Raw genomic sequence first — 23,164 nt, forward strand, 5'->3', positions numbered from 1 at the left:
GAGAGGAAAGCGTGCATCACATATTTACATATTCATCTAAAAGTCACTCTCAGCACTGGGTGGCGTCAGATGTTCATAACAGTGTAGCCTATCGCTGCTCACATATTTCCAGCTTTGTTTTACCCCTAAACAAAGAATGAAAAAGAACTTCACTGTGCAGCAGGCTCATTAGAAAAATATGGAGCCCCAGACATGACACGCAGGAAAAAAATATTAGGCTAAATCGTGCGCACAATTTATTAATTCGTTCCCTCGATTTACTAAAATGTGTGCACGATTTACTATTTCGTTCCCTCGATTTACTAAAACGTGCGCACAATTTACTATTTTGTTCCCTCGATTTACTAAAACGTGCGCACAATTTACTATTTTGTTCCCTCGATTTACTAAAATGTGTGCACGATTTACTATTTTGTTCCCTCGATTTACTAAAACATGCGCACGATTTACAATTCCGATTCCTCGATTTACTAAAACGTGCACACGATTTACTATTTCGTTCCCTCGATTTACTAAAACTTGCGCACGATTTACTATTTCGTTCCCTTGATTTATAAATCATGTGCATGATTTACTATTTTGTTCCTTCGATTTACTAAAACGTGCGCACGATTTACAATTTCGTTCCCTCGATTTACTAAAACGTGCACACGATTTACTATTTCGTTCCCTCGATTTATAAATCATGTGCATGATTTTTTTAAAATCTTGCATGTCATCTGCGGGGCTCCGTAGAAAAACGTACCCGTGTCAACATTTTTGCAAAACGTAAAATACATTGCGTCGTGCGTGTTTCGCGACAGTTTCAAAGTGAAATGTCCAGTGAGTGGCGCTAAAAGCGTGTCCGGAACAGATGTAAGTGAATCTGGCAACGTATCACCGCAGTTCTGAATTGAAATGTCCGGTGAGTGGCGCTAAAAGCTTAATGCTCCATCACGTTTAATATCGTACACCTACACGAAAATGTTAACAAAAGCAAATGTGACATAAAAACGCAATCGTAACCATGGCATTTTAGCTTGTTTTTGAACTTGTCTTTGAGTTTTTTGGGGTTTTTTTATAACTTGATTTGTCTTTCACGGGATTCGTACCCGAGCTCTTAACATCGCAAGTATCAGCTGAGCTACTGAGCAAACTTATTACGTCAGTAAAACTGAACATATGGAGCTGGGTAAGTAATGCAAACTCCAAAATATACAAATCATGCACTATGGTAAAAAGTGTTTTGAGGTAATAACATAATCGTGCATGGAGCCGCGGGAAAACAAGTCTTTATTAATCCATAATCTGTCCCTGTAATCATAATTGTGTGTGAAAACGATTAAAAATGCTTGCTGTTTTACTGTCTCTAGTTGTTATTTCTGTTAGAAACTGCAGTGATATGTACGTATTGGTACGTATTTTGCATTTTGCAAAAATGTTTACACATGTACGTTTTTCCAATGAGCCTGTGTTGCAGCCCGCTGTGAATATTTCGGGGCCTTTATAATATACGTGTATTTGTATCTATGTATATTTATAGTAGGCCTATTTGTATCACAAATCTTACAAGGCCCACGCAAATTGGGCATAACACTTCTGTGTATATATTTCAGATGACACCAGGACTTATGTACTCAATGTAGCTTTAATTCACAGCACAAAACCATGTTTCATCCATAACAATCATGACCATCTCTTCTTTTTTTTTCTCTCCTGATATGCAGTTGGATCACGACACCCGGCCATAGAGTGGAGAAACCATTAAAGTCACAACACAGTCTTCGATCTTTTACCTACTTCACGCTCCTTTGGTCCACCTGCTTTATGTTCCCTTTGACAAATCACTAGCCTTTGTGGCCACATAAATAGTTTTCTTAGCTGTTTTACAACTGAAGTGTTTCAGGCAAAACTCAACTCAGCTTAATTCAGTGGTGTGACGCATGCAAACACACAATGACTTCAGAATTCGCCTGTATGTGAGAAGGTGTTGAGATGGAGGTTAAGGTCTATGATATTCTAGGCTTTTTTGTTTGATGTGAAGCCACAGTTGGATCTCCAGATTGGTTCATCCTCTAAAAGTGAACTATAGGATTTTGAAGAATAATTTGGATGAATGGTAATCCACCAATTGCAAGTGTAGTGAAAATAAAATAACCTTGAACACATTCAGATTATTCAAGGCCTTTAATATCCTCTGCATATGGCACTTTGCATCCCAAAATGGAATCCATAATGTCTGGAAGCGGCATTGAGCATTATATGGGAGTATAGCCAATGGTTTTAGCAGCTCAGGATTTTAATAAAGGCTCTGCGGAACTCAGTGTTGAACGTGGTGTAGATGACTGGATTGAGAGCGCTGTTGACGTAGCCGAGCCAAGTGAAGGCGCTGTAGACCTCAGGAGGAACGTGGCAAGCTCTGCAGTGAGTGTTTAGGATGTGGGTCACAAAGAAGGGAAGCCAGCAAATAAGAAAAACCCCTGCAGGACAAGAAAAAAACAAATGAACATTTAGGTCTGTTCCTCACATAAAACTATTCAATAACTTCAACAGATTTTTATGGTGCTTTTTTTCATCCGTTTTGAAAATAGCGAACAGTACAGTTCCTAAAAATTTAACCTTTTGTGATGCACAGAAAAAAAAAAGCCATGAGGCTTTTTGGGTGAACTACTCTTCAGACTTCAGTTTTTTTTACATGTAGGAGTTTTTGCAAATGACAAAGAGCCTTGTTGAATTTGAAATAAAAACCTTGACCACAGGCGAAATGGTCATGTGACAACCCTGACCAATTGTCTTTGAACTGAGGCAGCTGAGCCATTTACTCGATCCAAGACATCTGTCCCCATGAGTGTGATTTAATTTCCTCCTCAATTAAGCAGACATCTCAGATTACCATCACTGTCATTTATCACTTTACAGAACACTGACTCATGGGTCATCACTTGACACTTATAGAGCTTAATTGGTACTTGATGTTTTATAAAACTAATATGTTGGAGACTGACTGTACTCTGTAGGTGTTGTATAAAGCTACTGGCATTCAGCGCCCTCACTATTCCCCAGGTGGCCCCTTGATGGCAATCTGACAAACTGTGGCACACGCCAGCACAGACTGACTGAGCTCCATGGAGCGACTCTGCAACCCACTTTCAAAATGTCAAATGAAAACCTAAGTGAATCATTGATTGAAAAAAATAGTACGGTGGCATGTGCTCGGGTTGAGGGGGAGGGTTGGAGGAGTTGTCAGGACACCCAATATGAAAGGAAAACAGTTTTGAAATTGTGAAGATAAAAATCACAAAATCAATTTGCTGTAAGCAATCAGCAATAAATTACATGTCCCTCCCCACCACATCCTCTCTAACTTCTGCTGCTGCCTGTCTCAATGTCTATGAAAAAGTCTTCTCATCTGCTCGACTTGAGAGATGGATTAATATCAGTGTTGATTATGACGTATGACAGAGGTCGAGTTAGTCAAGTCAGTGAAATTACAAAATAAAATGCAACCAAATGTACCCCTGCTACCTTCACCTGGGATTCAATCACAGGATGAAATGCTGTTATTTTTAACTTTCTATTCATCAAAGAATCCTGAAAAAAATGTATTAAGCAGCACAACTGTTTTCAACAGTGATAGTAATAAGAAATATTTCTTGAGCACCAAATCAGCATATTACAATCATTTCTGAAGGATCATGTGACACTGAAGACTGGAGTAATGGATGCTAATATGGGAATGAATTTCATTTTAAAATATATGAAAGTACAAAACGATTATTTTAAATTGTTGCAATATTTACAATGTTACTGTTTTACTGTATTTTTTTTTTATCAATTAAATAGTCTTGCCTGAGCATGTGAGACTTCATTCAAAAACATTAAAAAATCTTACCGGTCCCAAACTTTTTAATGGCAGTGTATTTAAGTGTGCTCTTCATATGTATCTTTGACCTTCAATTTATTTTTAAGTGATAATTTGTTGTAATGTACAGTATTATATAATGTATATATGACCTTGCCTAGGCCACCAAGGGAAAACAGACGAGTTTAACCTTGCAAATATGAATACAAATAGCTTTGGGCCAAAACAAGATAGCATGTAAAGTGAGACAGTTCTGTATAAATTAAATGTCACATCACTGAGTCACTGTTGTTATGATGCTCAGGGCTACAAATGGAAGTAAAAAAACAATGACAATTTAGTATGCAAATAAATGCAAGATGGAAGACTAAACACTATGAAGAATGCTAATATTACAGTAATGCCATCACTGTGGAATGGCAAACATTCTAACAATGGGATGGATGAATGACAAAAGAAAGTGATATGATGGACTGATGGATGGATGAAAAGGATAGTAATATGATGGATGGATGGATGGATAAGGATATAGTGATATGATGGACGGATGGATGGATGGATGAAAAAGGATAGTGATATGACGGATTAAAAAGGATAGTGATATGATGGATGGATGGATGGATGAAAAAGGATAGTGATGATGGATGTATCAAAAATGATAGTTATATGATGGATGATGGATGGATGATAGATGGATGAAAAAGGATAGTGGTATGATGGATGGATGGGTGGATGGATGGATGATGGATGAAAAAGAATAGTGATATGATGGATGGATGGATGATGGATAGATAAAAAGGATAGTGATATGATGGATGATGGATGGATGATAGATGGATGAAAAATGATAGTTATATGATGGATGGATAATGGATGAAAAAGAATAGTGATATGATGGATGGATGAAAAAGAATAGATGATGGATGATGGATGGATGAAAAAGGAATAGATGATGGATGGATGGATGGATGAAAAAGGATAGTGATATGATGGATGGATGGATGATGGATGGATGAAAAAGAATAGTGATGTGATTGATTGATTGATGGATGGATAAAAAAGGATAGATGATGGATGATGGATGGATGAAAAAGGATAGTGATATGATGGATGGATGATGGATGGATGAAAAATGATAGTTATATGATGGATGGATAGATGGATGATGGATGAAAAAGGATAGTGATATGATGGATGGATGAAAAAAGATAGTGATATGATGGATGGATGGATGCATGATGGATGGATGAAAAATGATAGTTATATGATGGATGGATAGATGGATGATGGATGAAAAAGGATAGTGATATGATAGATGGATGGATGAAAAAAGATAGTGATATGATGGATGGATGGATGAAAAAGGATAGTGATATGATGGATGGATGCATGATGGATGGATGAAAATGATAGTTATATGATGGATGGATGATGGATGAAAAAGGATAGTGATATGATGGATGGATGAAAAAGGATAGTGATATGATGGATGGATGAAAAAGGATAGTGATATGATGGATGATGGATGGATAAAAAAGGATAGTGATATGATGGATGGATGATGGATGAAAAAGGATAGTGAAATGATGGATGGATGGATGAAAAAGTATAGTGATATGATGGATGGATGGATGGATGGATGGATGAATAGATGGATGGATGAAAAGGATAGTGATATGATGGATGGATGGATGAAAAAAGATAGTGATATGATGGATGGATGAAAAAGGATAGTGATATGATGGATGGATGGATGGATGGATGGATGGATGAGTGTTTAATGAGTGAAAGTATACTGTCCCTTTTCACTTTAAAGATGTACATAATTTCTGTGCCACTAATCACAACAGAAATGATAAAAAATAATGTTTTTAATATTTTTTTCCAAAACTAGGAATCTAATAATGGAGTCTGGATTTGTACATGAAGTACATCTCACCGAGAACGATGGCCAACATCTGTGTGGCTTTCTTTTCCTTGGAGTGCATACTTCTACAACGGACCTGACTGGGACACACCATGACACGACCGGGCCGCGGTGGATGCAGGGTGGTGTGCGTTCGTCCGTTTGACAACTTCTTCACCTCACAACTCCTAACTGTCACCTGCTCCTCGTCCCCACCTTCCTCTTCCTCATGGTTTGCATCTTGCTCAGTGTGAGCAAAGGACGCCTGGCTGATGCTGCAGTAGTTCAGCGTAATCACAGGAGGCAGCAGCGAGTTCTCGGCAGGGGCGGTTTGAGGCCGCTTACGCCACAGGCAGCTGGCGAGGAGCCGAGGACGGATCACCTGCTCCGTGGTTTCCTGAACAGATAGGGAGATGAAATGTAAGCATGCAAACTTCAAGGTGCGCAGAATATCTTTATTCCTGCAAGCATGTCAGTTCTATAATTAATTAGCACAAGGAGGTATGCTGTCCTCATTTCCTCGAATAGAATGATATCATCTCAAGGACTACTGAATATTTTTGTTTTCACATCGTCTTACACATTGGACTAGTTTTGGATTGCTTTTTTTGACTTTGCAATTCCTTAAGAAAGGGCAATGAACCAGTAACCTTCTGGCTACTGACTGAACATTTGCTGTTTCTCCAGCCAAATCTCTCATGTATACTCTCCTATAACACAACATTGCCATTGGAAATGGTATTGACAAATACACTACATTCTTGAAAACTAGACTTTTTATAAGTTTAAAGGCCTTTTGAATTTTAATCCCAGTGGATAAAAAAGTTTTCAGCTGAGTTGTGCTATGGACAATTATATTATATGGACCTTTTAAAACTAAAACATTAAAAATTGGTTGTACAAATCTTTATCATCAAATATATTTGTGGCCATTTGTCTTTCTCAAATCAGTGAAACACAGCAAAATATTTTTCTTAATCAGTATTTTGTCTTGTTTTCTAATAAAAATATTAAAACCTCTTTAAAACAAGATAAATTGACTTCAGATATATCTTAAATATATCAGGTTTAATGCATTTTTCTCATCCTGGTAAATTGTTTTTGTCTTGTTTTAAGCATACATGTAACAAATGTAGTCACGTGAGGTCAATGTGAGGTCAAATGTAGTCACGTGTTTCGAATCAGTGGTTCGGAGCATGTATCAAACTGCCAAAGTCACGCCCCCCCAGTGGTGAGCCATTGAAAATTTTGAAACACTTAAGACATAATGAAGCCTCGTTTTTTTGAAATCACATGACTTTGGCAGTTTTGAACCACTGATTCGAAACAAAAGATTCGTAAAGCTTCAAAAAGCTTCATGAAGCAGTGTTTTGAAATCGCCCATCACTAGATATTGTTGAATAAAGTCGTTATTTAGTTTTTTTGGTGCACAAAAAGTATTCTCGTCGCTTCATATCATTAAGGTTGAACCACTGTAGTCACATGAACTGTTTTAAATATGTTTTTAGTAGCTTTATGGGCATTTGAAAGTGTTAATTATCTTGCTGGCAATAGAAGCCTCATTGAGCCATCGGATTTTATCAAAAATATCTTAATTTGTGTTCCAAAGATGAATGAATGCCTTACGGGTGTAGAACGACATGAGGGTGAGTAATAAATGACATAATTTTTATTTTTGGGTGAACTAACCCTTTAAGATATTTTTGATGAAATCTGAGGGTTTCTGAACCACACATAGCCAGCAACATAATTGCACCTTTTGAAGTCCAGAAAGGTATTAAAGACATTGTTAAAATAGTCCATGTGACTACAGTGGTTCAACCTTAATGTTATGAAGCAACGAGAATACTTTTTGTGCGCAAAAACAAAACAACAATAACCTATGTGTGGTTCAGAAACCCTCAGATTTCATCAAAAATATCTTAAAGGGTTAGTTCACCCAAAAATAAAAAATTATGTAATTAGGTCTTACGGGTGTGGAACGACATAAGGGGGAGTAATTAAAGGAACACTCCACTTTTTTTGAAAATAGGCTCATTTTCCAACTCCCCTAGAGTTAAACAGTTGAGTTTTACCGTTTTCGAATCCATTCAGCCGATCTCCGGGTCTGGCGGTACAACTTTTAGCATAGCTTAGCATAGTTCATTGAATCTGATTAGACCGTTAGCATCTCGTTAAAAAATGACCAAAGAGTTTCAATATTTTTCCTATTTAAAACTTGACTCTTCTGTAGTTACATTGTGTACTAAGACCGAAGGAAAATTAAAATTTGCGATTTTCTAGGCCGATAACTCTTTGGTCATTTTTGAGCGAGATGCTAGCGGTCTAGTCAGATTCAATGAACTATGCTAAGCTATGCTAAAAGTGGTACCGCCAGATCCGGAGATCGGCTGAATGGATTCGAAAACGGTAAGACTCAACTGTTTAACTCTAGGGGAGCTGGAAAATGAGCCTATTTTCAAAAAAAGTGGAGTGTTCCTTTAATGACAGAATTTTCGTTTTTGGGTGAACTAACCCTTTAAACTGTTTCTAAAGTAAATTTATATTCTTATATTATTTAATTATAAATGATATCATTCTATTATATATTTACTAGGACTGCTAAGCAATTAATTTTAAAAAATCTTATTAATTACATGATGTGCCGAATAATCTAATTAATTGCAAATTAATCCCACATTTGGCTGAGAAATTACCCCCAAAAGATTATTTAAAGTCATTATTGTGTTAAATGAAAAAAGCATCAATTAAACATTATTAAAAGTAGCTTTAGAAAGAAATATTTTTTGTGTGATATTGCTTAACTATCAGTGCATTCCAAACGGGATATATCACCCTCCGAAGGGCACTTCAGAGTGAAAACAATCATGGCTGCCATATTGAAGGGTCGTTCCAAACCGAAGTCCTCAAAACTGGCCACTTCAAGGGGCCCTTCTGAATGAAAGATTTCGAAGGGTACAACTGATGGACACTTCGGGACCTCATGATCCTTTGCACAGGGAAGATGTTTGGCGTCACAGAATGGGTACAGAAGGCTCGGAGTTCGATTTTACCTATAAATGTATGTACAGTATTTTTCTATACTACTGTAATATTTATACGAGTTAGATTTGGTACGTTATTATGATCAAAACGACATTGTACAAAACAACAAAAATACTTTACAGCTCCCTTTATCAGTCCATTCAAATGTTTCAAATACATAGACACAATATACATTATATTTAACATAAAAGACAATGTTACTACAGTAAATGAATGCGTATTTATACAAAGAGTACACTGGGGGAAAAAAGACGAAGGCGCCTCCATGATTGTCTCGTTAAGATGACGCAGAAGTGTGTTCCAAAAAAAGAGGGTTTTTTTTTTTTTTTTACCCCTACAACCTTCATCACTTCGAAGCTCTCACTCCGGAGGGTAAACCCTTTGAAGGGATTAGGGCATAGGGATGAGCCCTTCCGAACGGAATGCAGGGTATATCATATGATATAAATATGAGACAAAAAATCAAACAGGGCATTTTTGCCGTGGTATCTTGAATTTTAGGGGCATACTAACTACATTCTATAAATCATGCAATTGTTGCTCTGGTGGGGTGGGTGCCTTAAATCATTTTAATGTGTTATTTTTCCATAACTAAATAATTTAATTAAGGCGTTTAATCGACAGCCCTAATATTTACTAATTATTTTATATATAATAAATGTTTACATGTCTTCCAGACTATACTGTACACCATCATTCAAAAGTTTGTGGGCAGTAAGATTTTTTTTTATTAATTTTTCATTCAGCAAGGAATTGATCAATCGCATGGCAGCAATGTAGGCATGCAGTGTAGAAAAAAAATTAAAATGTACTTTTATTGATGATAGAATACCATTTATATTAACATTAACAGTTTAGTCAAAAACAGTTTCAATTCATCTCCTTATATGTCATTTAATCAAGATCACCCTTCATATTATTCTGATCCCGAAGCCTCAACTAACAGCTGCACTGAACATATATCTTATGGCTCTCAACTAAAGCTTGTTACTCCCTAACTTTGAAGTGACTCCTGTGGAAACAGTTTAAAAAAAAAGGAGTGTGCCAGTGAGGGGAGTTAAGCACCAGCCAGAGCAAGTTGGAGGCCATACGTCAGAGCCACATTTTTCCAGTTCACAGCTTACAGCCGCAGGGATAAGTCTGTGGAGGCACAGCGACAGAAACACACCCGCTATGCTAAAACAGGAGAGAGAATGCTGCCAGCAATCTCAAAATACCTTGTAGGATTTCTTCACAGAGTCTGTTGCTCTGAGAAGGCTCATTTCATGCAAGATTAGAGTAGTCACACACATTTCTATGCACACATGCAGGCACACAATGGTATACGCACATTTATCACATTGATCCTGATGGGGGAAAGGTCCCTTTTCTCTTTGTGAGTGCCATCTTGTAAACACGTCTCCTGTGGAGAGATGTTAAAGAGTCAGCGGGTGGAAAACAAAGGCAATGCAAAAGCATGTAAAACATATTTGGGTAGCAGAAAAAGCAGCTTTTTAAATGTAAAAAGACAGGAAAAGATGCCAGAATCAAGGCAGGGAAAATGAAGTAGGGCGCTATGGGAAAAGAATCAGAAAAATCTGATTTTCACTAGATGCCAATATAGGCTGTGTCGTTTCACTGAAGCTCAGACTGGATCATACCTCACTTAAATAGAATTATCATTAAGAAACTTAATTAACCCTAACTGAACAGAATTAATGATAATCAGGCCAGTCTGTGTCTTTATCATCTATTATGACTCTACGGCTCCAGTTGCCAATGTTTTCTGTGCACATCTAATACAGCTACTTAAACTCAGGGAATCCTGAACAGTGTTATTTTAGTATTATTTATATACTATTGTTGCATGTATTACTATTTTAAATTAGCTTTTATTTTTAAATTTATTTATTTTTTCATTTCATAATTGTATGTGCTTTTGTCATTTTTAGAATTTTTAAAAAAATATTTCTATTAAGCTTTATTTTTTATTTCAGTTTTAGTCATTTTAGTACTTACTTACACCGATCTGGCATAACATTATGACCACCTTCCTAATATTGTGTTGGTCCACCTTTTGCTGCCAAAACAGGCCTGACCCATCGAGGCATGGACTCCACTGGACCTCTGAAGGTGTGCTGTGGTATCTGACACCAAGATGTTAGCAGCAGATCCTTTAAGTCCTGTAAGTTGCCAGGTGGGGCCTCCATGGATCGGACTTGTTTGTTCAGCACATCCCACAGATGCTCGATTGGATTGAAATCTGGGGAATTTGGAAGCCAAGTCAACACCTCAAACTCGTTGTTGTGCTCCTCAAACCATTCCTGAACCATTGGGGCAGGGCGCATTATCCTGCTGAAAGAGGCCATGAAAGGGTGTTCATGATCTGCAACAATGCTTAGGTAGGTGGTATGTCAAAGTAACATCCACATGGATGGCAGGACCCAAGGTTTCTCAGCAGAACATTGCCCAAAGCATCACACTGCCTCCGCCGACTTGCCTTCTTCCTATAGTGCATCCTGGTGCCATGTATTCCCCAGGTAAGCGGCACACATGCACCCGGCCATCCACGTGATGTAAAAGAAAATGTGATTCATCAGATCAGGCCACCTTCTTCCATTGCTCCGTGGTCCAGTTCTGATGCTCACTGTTGGCGCTTTCAGCGGTGGACAGGGGTCAGCATGGGCACCCTGACCGGTCTGCGGCTATGCAGCCCCATACGCAACAAACTGTGATGCACTGTGTGTTCTGACATCTTTCTATCAGAACCAGCATTAACTTCTTGAGCAATTTGAGCTAGAGTAGCTTGTCTGTTGGATCGGACCACACGGGCCAGCCTTTGCTCCCCACGTGCATCAATGAGCCTTGGCCGCCCATGATCCTGTCGCCGGTTCACCTCTGTTCCTTCCTTGGACCACTTTTGATAGATACTGACCACTTAGAGTGTGATCTTAGAGTGTGTGTACGCTTAAATCAACGGCAACGCTCATATTTATAAAAACGTTCTTTGACATGGAAAAGTGCTTAGCGCCACGTCAGGGTCTGAGCAGACGTACGCACTTTTCCTTGTCAGATTACTGCAAGTTTTTGGAAATCTAAGATATTCTTGCAGCTCGCCATTCTAAATTAAAGGATTTGGACGATGACTGGTGATCTTTTATATGTAAATTACATTAATTAGGTGTCGTTTACAACGCGGAGAACTGAAACCATTCAGCTGCGCAAGTTCAAGATCATTTGCGATTTACAGATTTCACATCTGAAAGAGAGGCGTACGCTCGTTTTCTGTGTGTACGTTCATTCTATGAATCACACGTACGCACATCAGAGAAATGATCGTAAGATCAAGTTTAGGACGGTTTCTGCGCAACATTTTATAAATGAGGCCCAATCAGTGTTATTCACTTCACCTGTCAGTGGTCATAATGTTATGCCTGATCGGTGTATTTATTTTAGTTAGTAACCAAAGCAACATTTCTAATTTTAATTGTCATCAAGTTTTTCATCTAATATTTTTCACCTAATGTTTTATTTCATTCTTATTTCAGTTATTGACAACACTTTTAATTAGTTTTAGTTTTAGTTAACAGTAACAACAGTGACCATGAAACTATGTGAACATACTGTCCCTTTGTTTTGCCCTACACTTATTAAATTATAAGTGTAAAGTTAAGCCTATAAAGTCAAGGAACATTTCGTATTTTCATTTTAAGAATAACTTAGGGCACTATTATTTTTTGTGAGAGAAAAAAAAGGCATTTTTCAAAATATCTTCTTTTGTGTCCCACAGAAGACAGAAAGTCATACAAATTTGGAACTGCTGTACATGAAGGTGAGTAAATGAATCATTTCTGAGTGAACTATTTCTTTAATAAAAAAAACTGAACAAGGTACAAAATCAATCAAGTTATATAAATGAATTTATAGCTCAAATACTTTGTAAGCCTGTGCTCGGGCTTCATTTTCTTTATTAAAATTAGATAGGATGGGAAAAAAGAGAATAACTGTCTTTTTAACAGAAAGAAAAATATTCAGGGCAACCTACAAAGCCTTTTCTCCATATCAAATTTTGCTCCAGTTAGCTGGAACTAAATCTTGCAATAAAATTCCTAGGGCGCGTAGCAGAATGGCTTTGCTGAAACTTTTCCAAAGACCTGACTGTGCATCTCACTTCCACATGAAGCCAATGATACAAAGGCCCTATCCACTGGTCGGGAATGTTGTTTCACTGAATAAAACAACCCAGTAATGTTTCCTAACAAAGACAGACTGGATTCCAAGCTTCTTCGAATTGAAGTGAAATGTAATACAGTGTTTCGATCCAAGATACCCTGAGTTGGAGCTTAAATGCGTTTCCAATCTATACTCACCACCGGTAACAGATACTTTTAGTCATTATGCACTGTTATTGGTGGATTATGTGTGTTATAAGTAGAAAAGAGAATCCAAAACAGCTTGAGGAGATTATGTGTGGATGTGAAATGTGAGAATATCTACTCTTACCACTGATGGTGGCGCGGATGCTGGCTGAACTTTGCCACTGCCTTGACGGAAAGTGATTCTTTTCCGTCTCTTTCTGAGAAAGATGTAGATGCGCACGTAGACCAGAAGGGTCACCACGAACGGCAAGTAAAACGACACCACGGAGGAGTAGATAACAAAATCGGGATTTGAAATCGAGCACACTGCAGGGTCATCTGCAAGAAACACACATGCAACATACCATTACTGCACAGTGCGACACAACAGTAGATACATTTTGAATTTTGTTGTGATTCTTTTGTTTGCTGTTATAGTAAATATTCCATTGTGTAGCTATGTAATTAAGATTGAAAATCATAGATATGAGGTAATAAATAGTGTGAATGTATGTAATGATGCCAGCTGGGTCGGAAGTATAATCAATACTCTTATCAGCAGTAATCTGCGATGTATAAAATTGTTTCTGCGGCAGCATAATTAGACCCTCAAAGTCCTTCCCTCCCATCTGCAGTACATGCAGCCAAAGCAGAACAAATCGCATGCATATCTTGGAGGCTTGCGTGTGTGTGAGAGAGATGACATTCATTATATCTCACGGTGAAACTAATTAACTGATTACTCTAATTAAATGGATGATTAATTCCTTTGCAAACTAATTTATCGACATCTGATGGAAGCTTACTGAAAGCTATAGCTATAAAATTAGCCACCCTTTTAGTGCTTTATTGTATTTTGAAAGCCAATGTTTGAGAAAGCTAATTTGTAGCGTAACAAGCTACGCATCATGTAAAGTAGTTGACTTACAGTCAAGCTTCCCTTTTTAAAAATAGATGCACTGCAAACTATTAAAGAAAAAATACGAACTAGACTAAAGATATTTAAAAACTCCATGAACTTAAAATTTCTGTTTAAGCTGTTTTTAGTCCATGGATATTACACAAAAGTTTGAAGATTTTTTAATGTTTTTGAACTCTTGTGCTCACCATTTCAAATTCAGCAAGACTGCATTTGATCAAAAATACAGTAAAACAGTAATATTGTGAATTATTATTACAATTTAAAAGAACTGCTTTTTTATTTTAGTATATTTTAAAAACATATTGGAATGATTTCTGAAGGATCATGTGACACTGAAGACTGGAGTAACGGCTGCTGAAAATTCAGCTTTGCCATCACAGGAATAAATTACATTTTAAATATATATTCAAATAGAAAACTGTTTTAATTTGTAATAATGTTTCACAATACTGCTTTTACTGTATTTTTGATCGAATAAATGCCTTGGTAAGCATAAGAGACTTTAAAATCATTTTAAAAAAGTTGAATTATTCCAATTTCCAACAGTTGTGTAGCTTTGAAGCTAATACGCTAGTGAGCTACTGAAAGTTGTCAGACGTAACTTGCACTTTTGAAATGTATAATCTCTGTTTAGTTACTTTTAAAAGTAATGCATTACAATATTGCGTTACTCCCTAAAAAAGTAACTAATTGCGTTAGTTACTTTTTATGAAAAGTAATGCATTACATTACTTTTGCGTTACTTTTTCTCACCTGGGCTGGGCTTGCTTGTTTTTGTTTTTTTTAAATAACAACAAAAAAAAGTTCTATTTTTGGCAAATGTAAAGGCCCTTTCACACAAAAAGTGAAATGAATAAGCTTCAGGATGTTTATCTAAAGTCATTTTTGCTTATTAGTATGGTTGAATTGGATCATCGAAGGTCAGTAGCAAAGACATTGGTTAATAAAGTAAGAATAAATACATAAAGTATATTTGTGTAATTTAATATTCTGAGTTTGCATTTCACTATTTTCATTCATTTTGAGGAATACTGACTGTTTTTGTGCAAGTGAGATTAGTAAATGCTCACATTTAGTCTAGAACTGCAATAACCGTCATGTTTACACACGACGCCTCTGCACTTACTACTGATTTCTTTCTCAACATGGGGACAGGAGAGCTGTCAGTCAATATAAGGGAAAATAAAGTAACTTGGATTACTTATTTCAAAAAGTAACTCAGATATTTTATTGTAAATTTAAAAGTAATGCATTACTTACTAGTTACTTGATAAAAGTAATCTGATTACGTAACTCAAGTTACTTGTAATGTGTTATCCCCAACACTGTCTCACTTTTCTGGGAAAATGGACAAAAATGACTCATGCACTAAACAGATTTTTAACCAATCAAATGAGAATGAGCATGTCCTGCCCCAATACCATCTGCAGCTGACTAACAAGTAGCAAATCAAGTTCATGGCTGAGGTAACTATTGGCTATTACAAAACATATCCTTTCATTATGTTCCACCCAAACTTCCTGTTTCAGTATACCATAGAAACATGTGAAAAAATTTATGTCACTACCAATACTTTTGGCCACAGCTGTATATAGCCAAACCCATTTGCTATGAATTAGGCCTTTACAAGATTTCATCCCTGCAAGCAATGGAAGCACTGATTTCACACCAATGGACAAGTGCAGTGGTTCTCAACTGGTTTTGCTTCAGGAAGCAGATTGTATTTGGCAAGCTAACTATGCATGATTATATGGTAATTTGCATGTGTTTGCATTTTATTTAGCATTATTTATGAGAGCACCTATGACCCATTCACAGTCACAGGAGCGCTAGCTCACCTGTAGTGTTGAATCCAAACAGTAGGGGGCAGGAGACTGCAAAGGCGAGGACCCAAACTGTAGCAATCATAACTGAAACCCTTTTGCGGGAACTGTGGGTGGTGTTGTATAGCACGGGCATCACCACAGCCGTATACCTTTACAGAAGGAAGAAATAATCTCAGAGGAGTCTTTGGAGAAATGAGAATACTGATCAGGAAAAGGTCACACTCACTGAAGCATGAAAGTATTAGTTATGAGATTAAATGAAAACTTTTAAACGACCCCATAGAGTCATTTTTGAATATACCATCCGTTCTGATATGAAAAAAAAAAGGATCAAACTCAATTTCAGATAAGCTTTCACTATAATGCTTTTTTCTGGCTCTGCCACGAAGCGTTAAAAAGAAAATATCTTATTAAAAATTAATAAGTCAGGACACCGAAAGAGAACGTGCAACATCTATACATTAAAGAGAGATTAATTATGCTCGACCCCTATCAGCAGGATGATACAAATGCAATTGTATTAGCTTTTCGTGATCGGGTTTTATATTTGCAGCAGCACACTGTTTTAACAAGTAGCCTAGTATACCACAGAGGAAAGAGGGGGAGAACCAGGCCAGTCTGAAAGGCATAATCAACCTAAATATGTTCTTTTCTCTCCCCCCGGCTGAATACTTCTATTTCCCTGCACTCTATATCATACTTTTTTTGCCTTTTCTATGAATCGTTTTCTCTCAGCCCTTCCATTTCGTCCTATTTGACCAGCCGCTCACTCTTGTCCCCCCACCCCCCAACTAATTAAACTTCTATATGTTTTCACACTCATGCCATGCAGTCAAAATGAAAACAAAGGCCCCTACCTGCTCTATCTATGAAGGTGTTAATGATGCACCTGTCACTGGATTTGCTGATACCATATTAAAGGAATATTTAGGTTTGAAAGCTCGAACAGCATTTGTTGATTAGGCTAACACAAAAATTAGTTTCCCTTCCCTGCTTTGAATTGGAAAAAAAAGAAAAGGAGTCATCACTTTTACCAATATTCGGCAAATTTTCGCTGGCAAAATCCACACGATCAGGGAATTTAATGTGTCAGTCAATAAATGGGGAAAAAAATAACTTGAATTGCTTATTTGAAAAAGTAACTTGTTATAAATTTAAAAGTAATGCGTTACTTTACTAGTTACTTGAAAAAGTAATCTGATTACATAACGTAACTTGCGTTACTTAATGCATTACCCCAACAATGTGTGTGAGTGCAAAAGATTTGCCCACATAGGTTTTGAATCAGGTTCAGTTGGTCATGCGAATAAGCTGCTTGGTTTGAAAGTGACTTCTGTGCATGTGAACTGTGCTTCATACATCGCTCCACTATTGATAATGGACCTTTTTTGGAGTCTAAGCTTACAATATTCCTACATCCTACATCATACGCCGCTTCAGCGGTTACTCTTGTGCCGCAAGTTGACTTGCACAGTATGCGTACAGTCATCTGCCGGAAGCTAGTTATTTTAGTTTACAAAGTTTTAAATACCCTGGACCTGTGGGTTATTTTTATGACGGATGGATGCATTTTTTTGGGCTTCAAAATCGCGCCCCCCATTTGCAACCATTATAAAGCTTGGTAGAGCCAGGATATTTAAAAAAAAAATCTCTGATTGTGTTCGCCTGAAAGAAGATACACCTAGGATGTATACACCTAGTATGGCTTGAGGGTGAGTAAATCATGGGATAATTTTTGGTTGAACTATCCCTTTAAGGCATTTACAATGGAAGTTAATGGGGCCAATTATTGTATGACTTAAAAGCTGAAATGTAAAGCTTATCATTTTATTAATCTTATTAATCATTCTTCTATTAACATTTTTGTATTATTTGAGCTGTAAAACTGAATAAAACTGGATAATAACTTTGCAAAGAAAAGGTTAAGCAATTTAAAAAGTACACATTTATTATTTATCGCCCTACCTGTCGATGCTGATGGCACACAGGTTGAGTATGCTTGCGGTGCACATCATCACATCCAGGGTTACAAAGACATTGCAATATAAGCGACTAAAGAGCCAAGCTCCACCAACCACCTGCACAGGTACAACAGGGTCATATTAAGGGACTAAATGCACAAAAAAATTGAAAGGAAAAGGATATACATATGAAATATGTCAAACTGAGCAACTTATTTCTAGCCACACTGCCTCACTGATAGGGTTTCTCCAATGCATGCAAGGAGAGGACTATTTTTGAGAGTCTCAGCTTTTATCCCACACTCGCTTTGCAAATAATGAGTGCTCCAAAGACTCTTGGTCCATCTCTGAGAGGGCCTACGACTGTAGCGCCCATCTAGGTGGCAACCTAATAAGGCTCCGGCAGAGATGAATGGACTGTGTGCTCCTGAATCAGACTGCTAGGTGTAGTACGTCATGACAGGAAGATCTTCTTTTCTCCCTTCCTGGCACTAATCAAGAGCAACACAATGCCTCCTACTGCAGCCATTCACAAGATGCAGCCAAATTTAACAGAGAAGGAATGCAGTCTCTGAATGAATGTTTTTAAACATGATCCACCAAAACCAGGGAAGAGTGAAGGAAATTTGATATTACACTGTGAAAATTATAGTGTAGATGCTGTAACTGTAAAATTAATTCAGGTTGATTTAGTCATGTTAAATAATATTTTTACAAAAGGTACAATGTAACATTTGCCAATTCATTTAACTTTTAATGTTAAATATTTTAGGTTATCAAAACATGTTTACTATGTAGATCGAAGCAAAACTACTGATGGATTAAAGAATTTAACCCTTTACCAAGGCAGAGGATAACTGATTATTGATGACTTATAGATATTGAATGAAGTATGACTTGACAGATTTGAGAACCATTATCTGCTGCTCTCCAGTCTATAAGCTTTCAAATAATATTGCTTCTTTTTTTACTGGTTATTTAAACAGTAGATATATTGATTTAAGTCTTGTTTCTTGTGTCAATGTCAAGTAATCAACTACTGATGGAAGAAAATGATTGGAAGTCTTAACTGATTATAACACAGATTTGTGTCCCTTGAGACATGGAGACAGTGGGATTAAATTTACAGATTTTTTCCAATTATTTTTTCTGTTTTAATTTTAAATATTTTACATTGTTTGGCAAATTTGTCATGGGCAAAATGCAGTCATTTTAATAGAAATCCTCACAATCTGGAGTTTCTCGTGAGGGTGTAAGATTACCCCAAGCAGATTTCACAACGGGTTCAAGTTGGTCAAGCAAATTCGCTATGTTGATCAACAAGCTGCTTGGTTTGAAAGTGACTTCTGTGTGACTTCATGCCCAAACTTGTGTGTGAGCTTCATACATCACTACACTATTGACAATAGACAATGGTCCTTGTTTTGTTCTCGAATGTGACCATAACATGGCTTTGTCCATTCATTTGTCCAAGTGATGTAGGGTGACGAAATAAGAAGAAGGTCCGGCAAAATCTGATAACAAGTGATCCAACACTACCTCCCCAGCTAAAAAAAAGAAAAAAAAGAAAAGATGTTCGAAGAACATTTTCCTAACATTCCCATTAAGTTATGAAAACGTTGTTTCTGAATGTTCTCTAAATGTTCTGAAAAAAGTAGTAACATTTAAAAAACACTAGATGAATGTCTAACTAAAATGTTTCAGAGAAAAATCATTCCATGAACGATGTATAAATAATGTTTTTGTGCTGTTTTGAGAACATTTTTAAAGACCAGATAACTCAACGAAAATTGCTTTGACAAAGCAATTTGTAACTATTTTATGTCTTGACAAATTAGAGGCTAAATTGTATGAATTTACACATTTTTACACAAAGTTGAGTGAACTCAAAATTTCATTGTAGCAAGCTGAACTTAATATGATTGAGTTGCAGCAGATTTCTAATTCCCAGATTGCTTTGCATCAGATTGTATAAATAAATGTTGAAATTAAGTGTTATTTTGTGTGTTTTTGCACAAGACTGACATAGGGAGACGTAAGTTAGTGTTTAATGTTGTGTTATGTTGGGATTTACAGGGGGTTCTGTTATGTTAGTTTTGTAGGATTACCACTGTGGTGAAGAGTAGAGCCTGTGGTTAGGTTGAAGATGGGCTGCAAAACTTTTAAGACCATATATAGCCTACTGTATGTTGTTTGATTATATTCATGCAATATAATGATAATCTCTTTGATAGTTATAATAGCATGTGTTATTTGCTATCTTACATTTAACCAAGAGCTGAATGTGATGTTTATGTAAATGAACTGTATGTAATTATGATGCGTGGGGCGAAGCTCAGAACTGTGGGAGCGACAGGATGCCAGTGACGTGATTGTTAATGAGAGACACCTGTGCACCACTCTGGCCTTGCTCCGCTCCCACGGCTCTCTGCCCCACCCCACTTATCACAAAAATGTTAAGTTCTACTAACTTAAAAAAATGAGTTAGTGTACTTAGATGTTTTGAGTTAATAAGTTTCCCCAAATGTTTTGAGCATTCTGAACTTATTGACCCTAACCCTACAGTGCGTGAGATTGGTTGGAGTGGTCACATGAGACTAATGTTAATTCCAGGTGGAAACAGAAATGCATCTTGACTGACCGCTTGTGATCAGATCACCGAAAACCTTAATACAAGGCTTACAACAATGCTAACTTAACTAAATTTTTTTCTGTAACATGACAGTAGTTTTTTTTACAGTATCTTTTTAAGGTACTGTTGCTTTTCCAATATCAAGTTTTGCAACGTTTGGTGGATCGCAATCACTAAATCTGTGTTTTTAATGTCTGATATGAGGCAATAATTAAATGCGCTCATCTAAATTTTCCTTACTTTCTTTCACATAGCATCCGAAAGTCTGATTCAGTCCAATGAATCGGTTCAATCTAAACAGCCCTCTGTCTCATATGCAACGTTGGGAAGTCTGGTTCATTCAAGTGAAGCAGCTCATCCTAAAAGTTTATGTCTCATATAACATTGGAAAGTAAGATTCATTCTAGTGAATCAATTTGTTCAGATGGTTCATGTAAATAAACAGATTAAAAAAAAATGATTCAAAGATTTGAATCCCTTTATATGTTTTCAACTTGCAGTAAATTTAGCTGTTCAAGATTGACACCATCACCCAAATTGACATTATTAACACGCTCAATCAATAAACTGATTTTTCTCACCAAATATGGCTCTGAAATTATAAAGTATATCACTGAATAATCTCCAAGCAATGCCTGTAAACAAACAATTCCCCAAACAATGTCAGTCTATTTCCTTGTACATGTCATAAATTTGCAGGCAATACTTAAAAACACCTTATCTAATTCATTTGTTGAGTTGCTTTTAATTATACAGTAATTGTTATTGTTAATACCAAAAAACACCCTAAACTACAGGCTCCAGTAGATTCTTGTGTACTCACTTCCAAATAGACGGCCCAGGGCATAACCAATGAAGCAACCAAGAGATCAGCTACTGCCAGGCTGACCACCAGATAGTTGGTGGTGGTCTGGAGAGACTTTTCACGAACCACAGCAATACACACTAGAACATTCCCAAACACAATAGCCAGGATAAGTAGGGAATAGAGCATGGCATAATAATTCCTCTTCCCTTCTTCAATGCCTGATACCAGGCTGTAGTTTCCCCCAGGAGTGAGAGAATGTTCTGAGTCATTCCACAGCCATTCACTGCTGCTAAACATTGCCATGAGTGTGGAAGATCTGGGAAAAAAAGAACAGTTTTTCACTTTTGGGAATCAAAAACACACACATCAAGGACAACATGTATTGTAACATCTCTATTGTGTCTATACAGCCTTGACGCTGTTTGAAACCTTGTGCTTATATGCTGACATCCTTGAATGTTATATTCTGCAAAGAGACTTGGGAAGCATTTTACTGCTTGGTGACTTCAGAGTGCAGCTTTTATATCTTTGAAAATTGATTGCAGCAATAAAAAAAAAAAGATATCATAAAATATATTTTGTGAAGGCTCATTTGGAGATCCATGCTTTATAACTTGTACACCTGTTATAACTGTCTCATCCAGTCCATATTATGCAACCCCTTAACATTTGGATTGGAAAATAAATTAAGGCTAATAATACAAAACATTGACTCAAGTAAAAAAGAGTCTTAATCTTAAATCTTAAGAAGGTCAGAGAAAAATCTAGCTATACTAAACATAAATTATAATTTATTATTCTCGAAATTTAGCTAAATAATGTAAATCTTTAACGTGGATGATAAGTGATGTTCCAAAATGGACTGCAGATTAAAAAAAATGTAAATGTTGCAATGTTGGTTCCTCAAAGTCACACTCATTGACGCCAAGAAAAACAATCATGGTGATAATCTGCACAAATGCGCCCTGAAAGCCAGTGTGAACGCATGCATTTAATGAGTTTGTTCTGGATAACATCCATTTCTGTCCTGCATTCCAGAGGCAGATTACACAATTTACAATGTGTCTACCTGTTAAGCATCTCCAGCGAAGAACCGAATCAGAACCACCTCTGAATGCACTTTCCCTGAGATTAAAGTTATCTGTCCAGTCACTCTTCGCGCGAGCCGTTGATGCTGAGGAAGGGACTCCATCCTTACCGCGCACCGGGCGAGCACAGCGTACGCGAAACTTATTAATTCACAGCTCCAACAATACTTCCACTCGTTGCTTTCGTGCAGTGAATAACTCTGTGCAGTGCAGCCAGCACCCAAATGGTTGATTCGCCCGGATGGTTGATTACAGCCGAGGAACGCGCTTCATTCCATCTCCAAGAGGTCTTTTACGCACGAAGCATCTCTGCTTTTATTAGTTCAGTGCTTGATGGTAGATCAAATATATTTTGAAGTGAATCCAGGTAGGTGAAAGAATAAAACAACATATCAAAAAGCCCAATTGTAAATAATGTCACAGCTCTAACGGTATTCGCGTTCCGCTGACGATTTCGATGGATGTCTACAGTGTTCCCTCTCAGGCTGTGATCATTAACGACTGTCTGAACATAGCTGTTACCTGTGACAGACTCAGCAAACCGGTTAACAGCACAAGAGCCACAACGACTTCACCTGATAATAGCTGTTAAATTTAATTTCTTGTTGAGAAAAGAATTACGTAATTATGGAATTTTGGAGAGGCTTGTGGTCGCATCTTTTAATAGCTATTGAATATTTTCAAGGTAGTTTTATTACTGAAAGTCAATTAGTCACTGTCTTGAGTCTTGGCTACAAAAAGCTAATAGACATTTTCACTCAATGGAAAAAAGATACTGTTCACTGAACACACGGTGCT

At 37.0% G+C, this 23,164-nt stretch overlaps 1 protein-coding gene across 1 annotated transcript; it reads right to left on the reverse strand.

The window, feature by feature from the left end:
* Positions 1–1,608: 1,608 nt before the first annotated feature.
* On the reverse strand, positions 1,609–22,886 carry drd3 (dopamine receptor D3). The gene is made up of 8 exons (XM_051883061.1): positions 22,348–22,886; positions 21,294–21,594; positions 17,843–17,955; positions 15,890–16,026; positions 13,275–13,468; positions 10,123–10,194; positions 5,781–6,144; positions 1,609–2,459 (listed from the first exon to the last, which is right to left on the reverse strand). Exons 1-8 carry the CDS (start codon positions 22,356–22,358, stop codon positions 2,263–2,265), a joined length of 1,389 nt encoding a protein of 462 aa, XP_051739021.1. The 5' UTR covers positions 22,359–22,886; the 3' UTR covers positions 1,609–2,262.
* Positions 22,887–23,164: the final 278 nt, after the last annotated feature.

This window comes from Ctenopharyngodon idella, chromosome 23 (genome assembly GCF_019924925.1).
Source record: "Ctenopharyngodon idella isolate HZGC_01 chromosome 23, HZGC01, whole genome shotgun sequence".
NCBI classification, from domain to species: domain Eukaryota; kingdom Metazoa; phylum Chordata; class Actinopteri; order Cypriniformes; family Xenocyprididae; genus Ctenopharyngodon; species Ctenopharyngodon idella.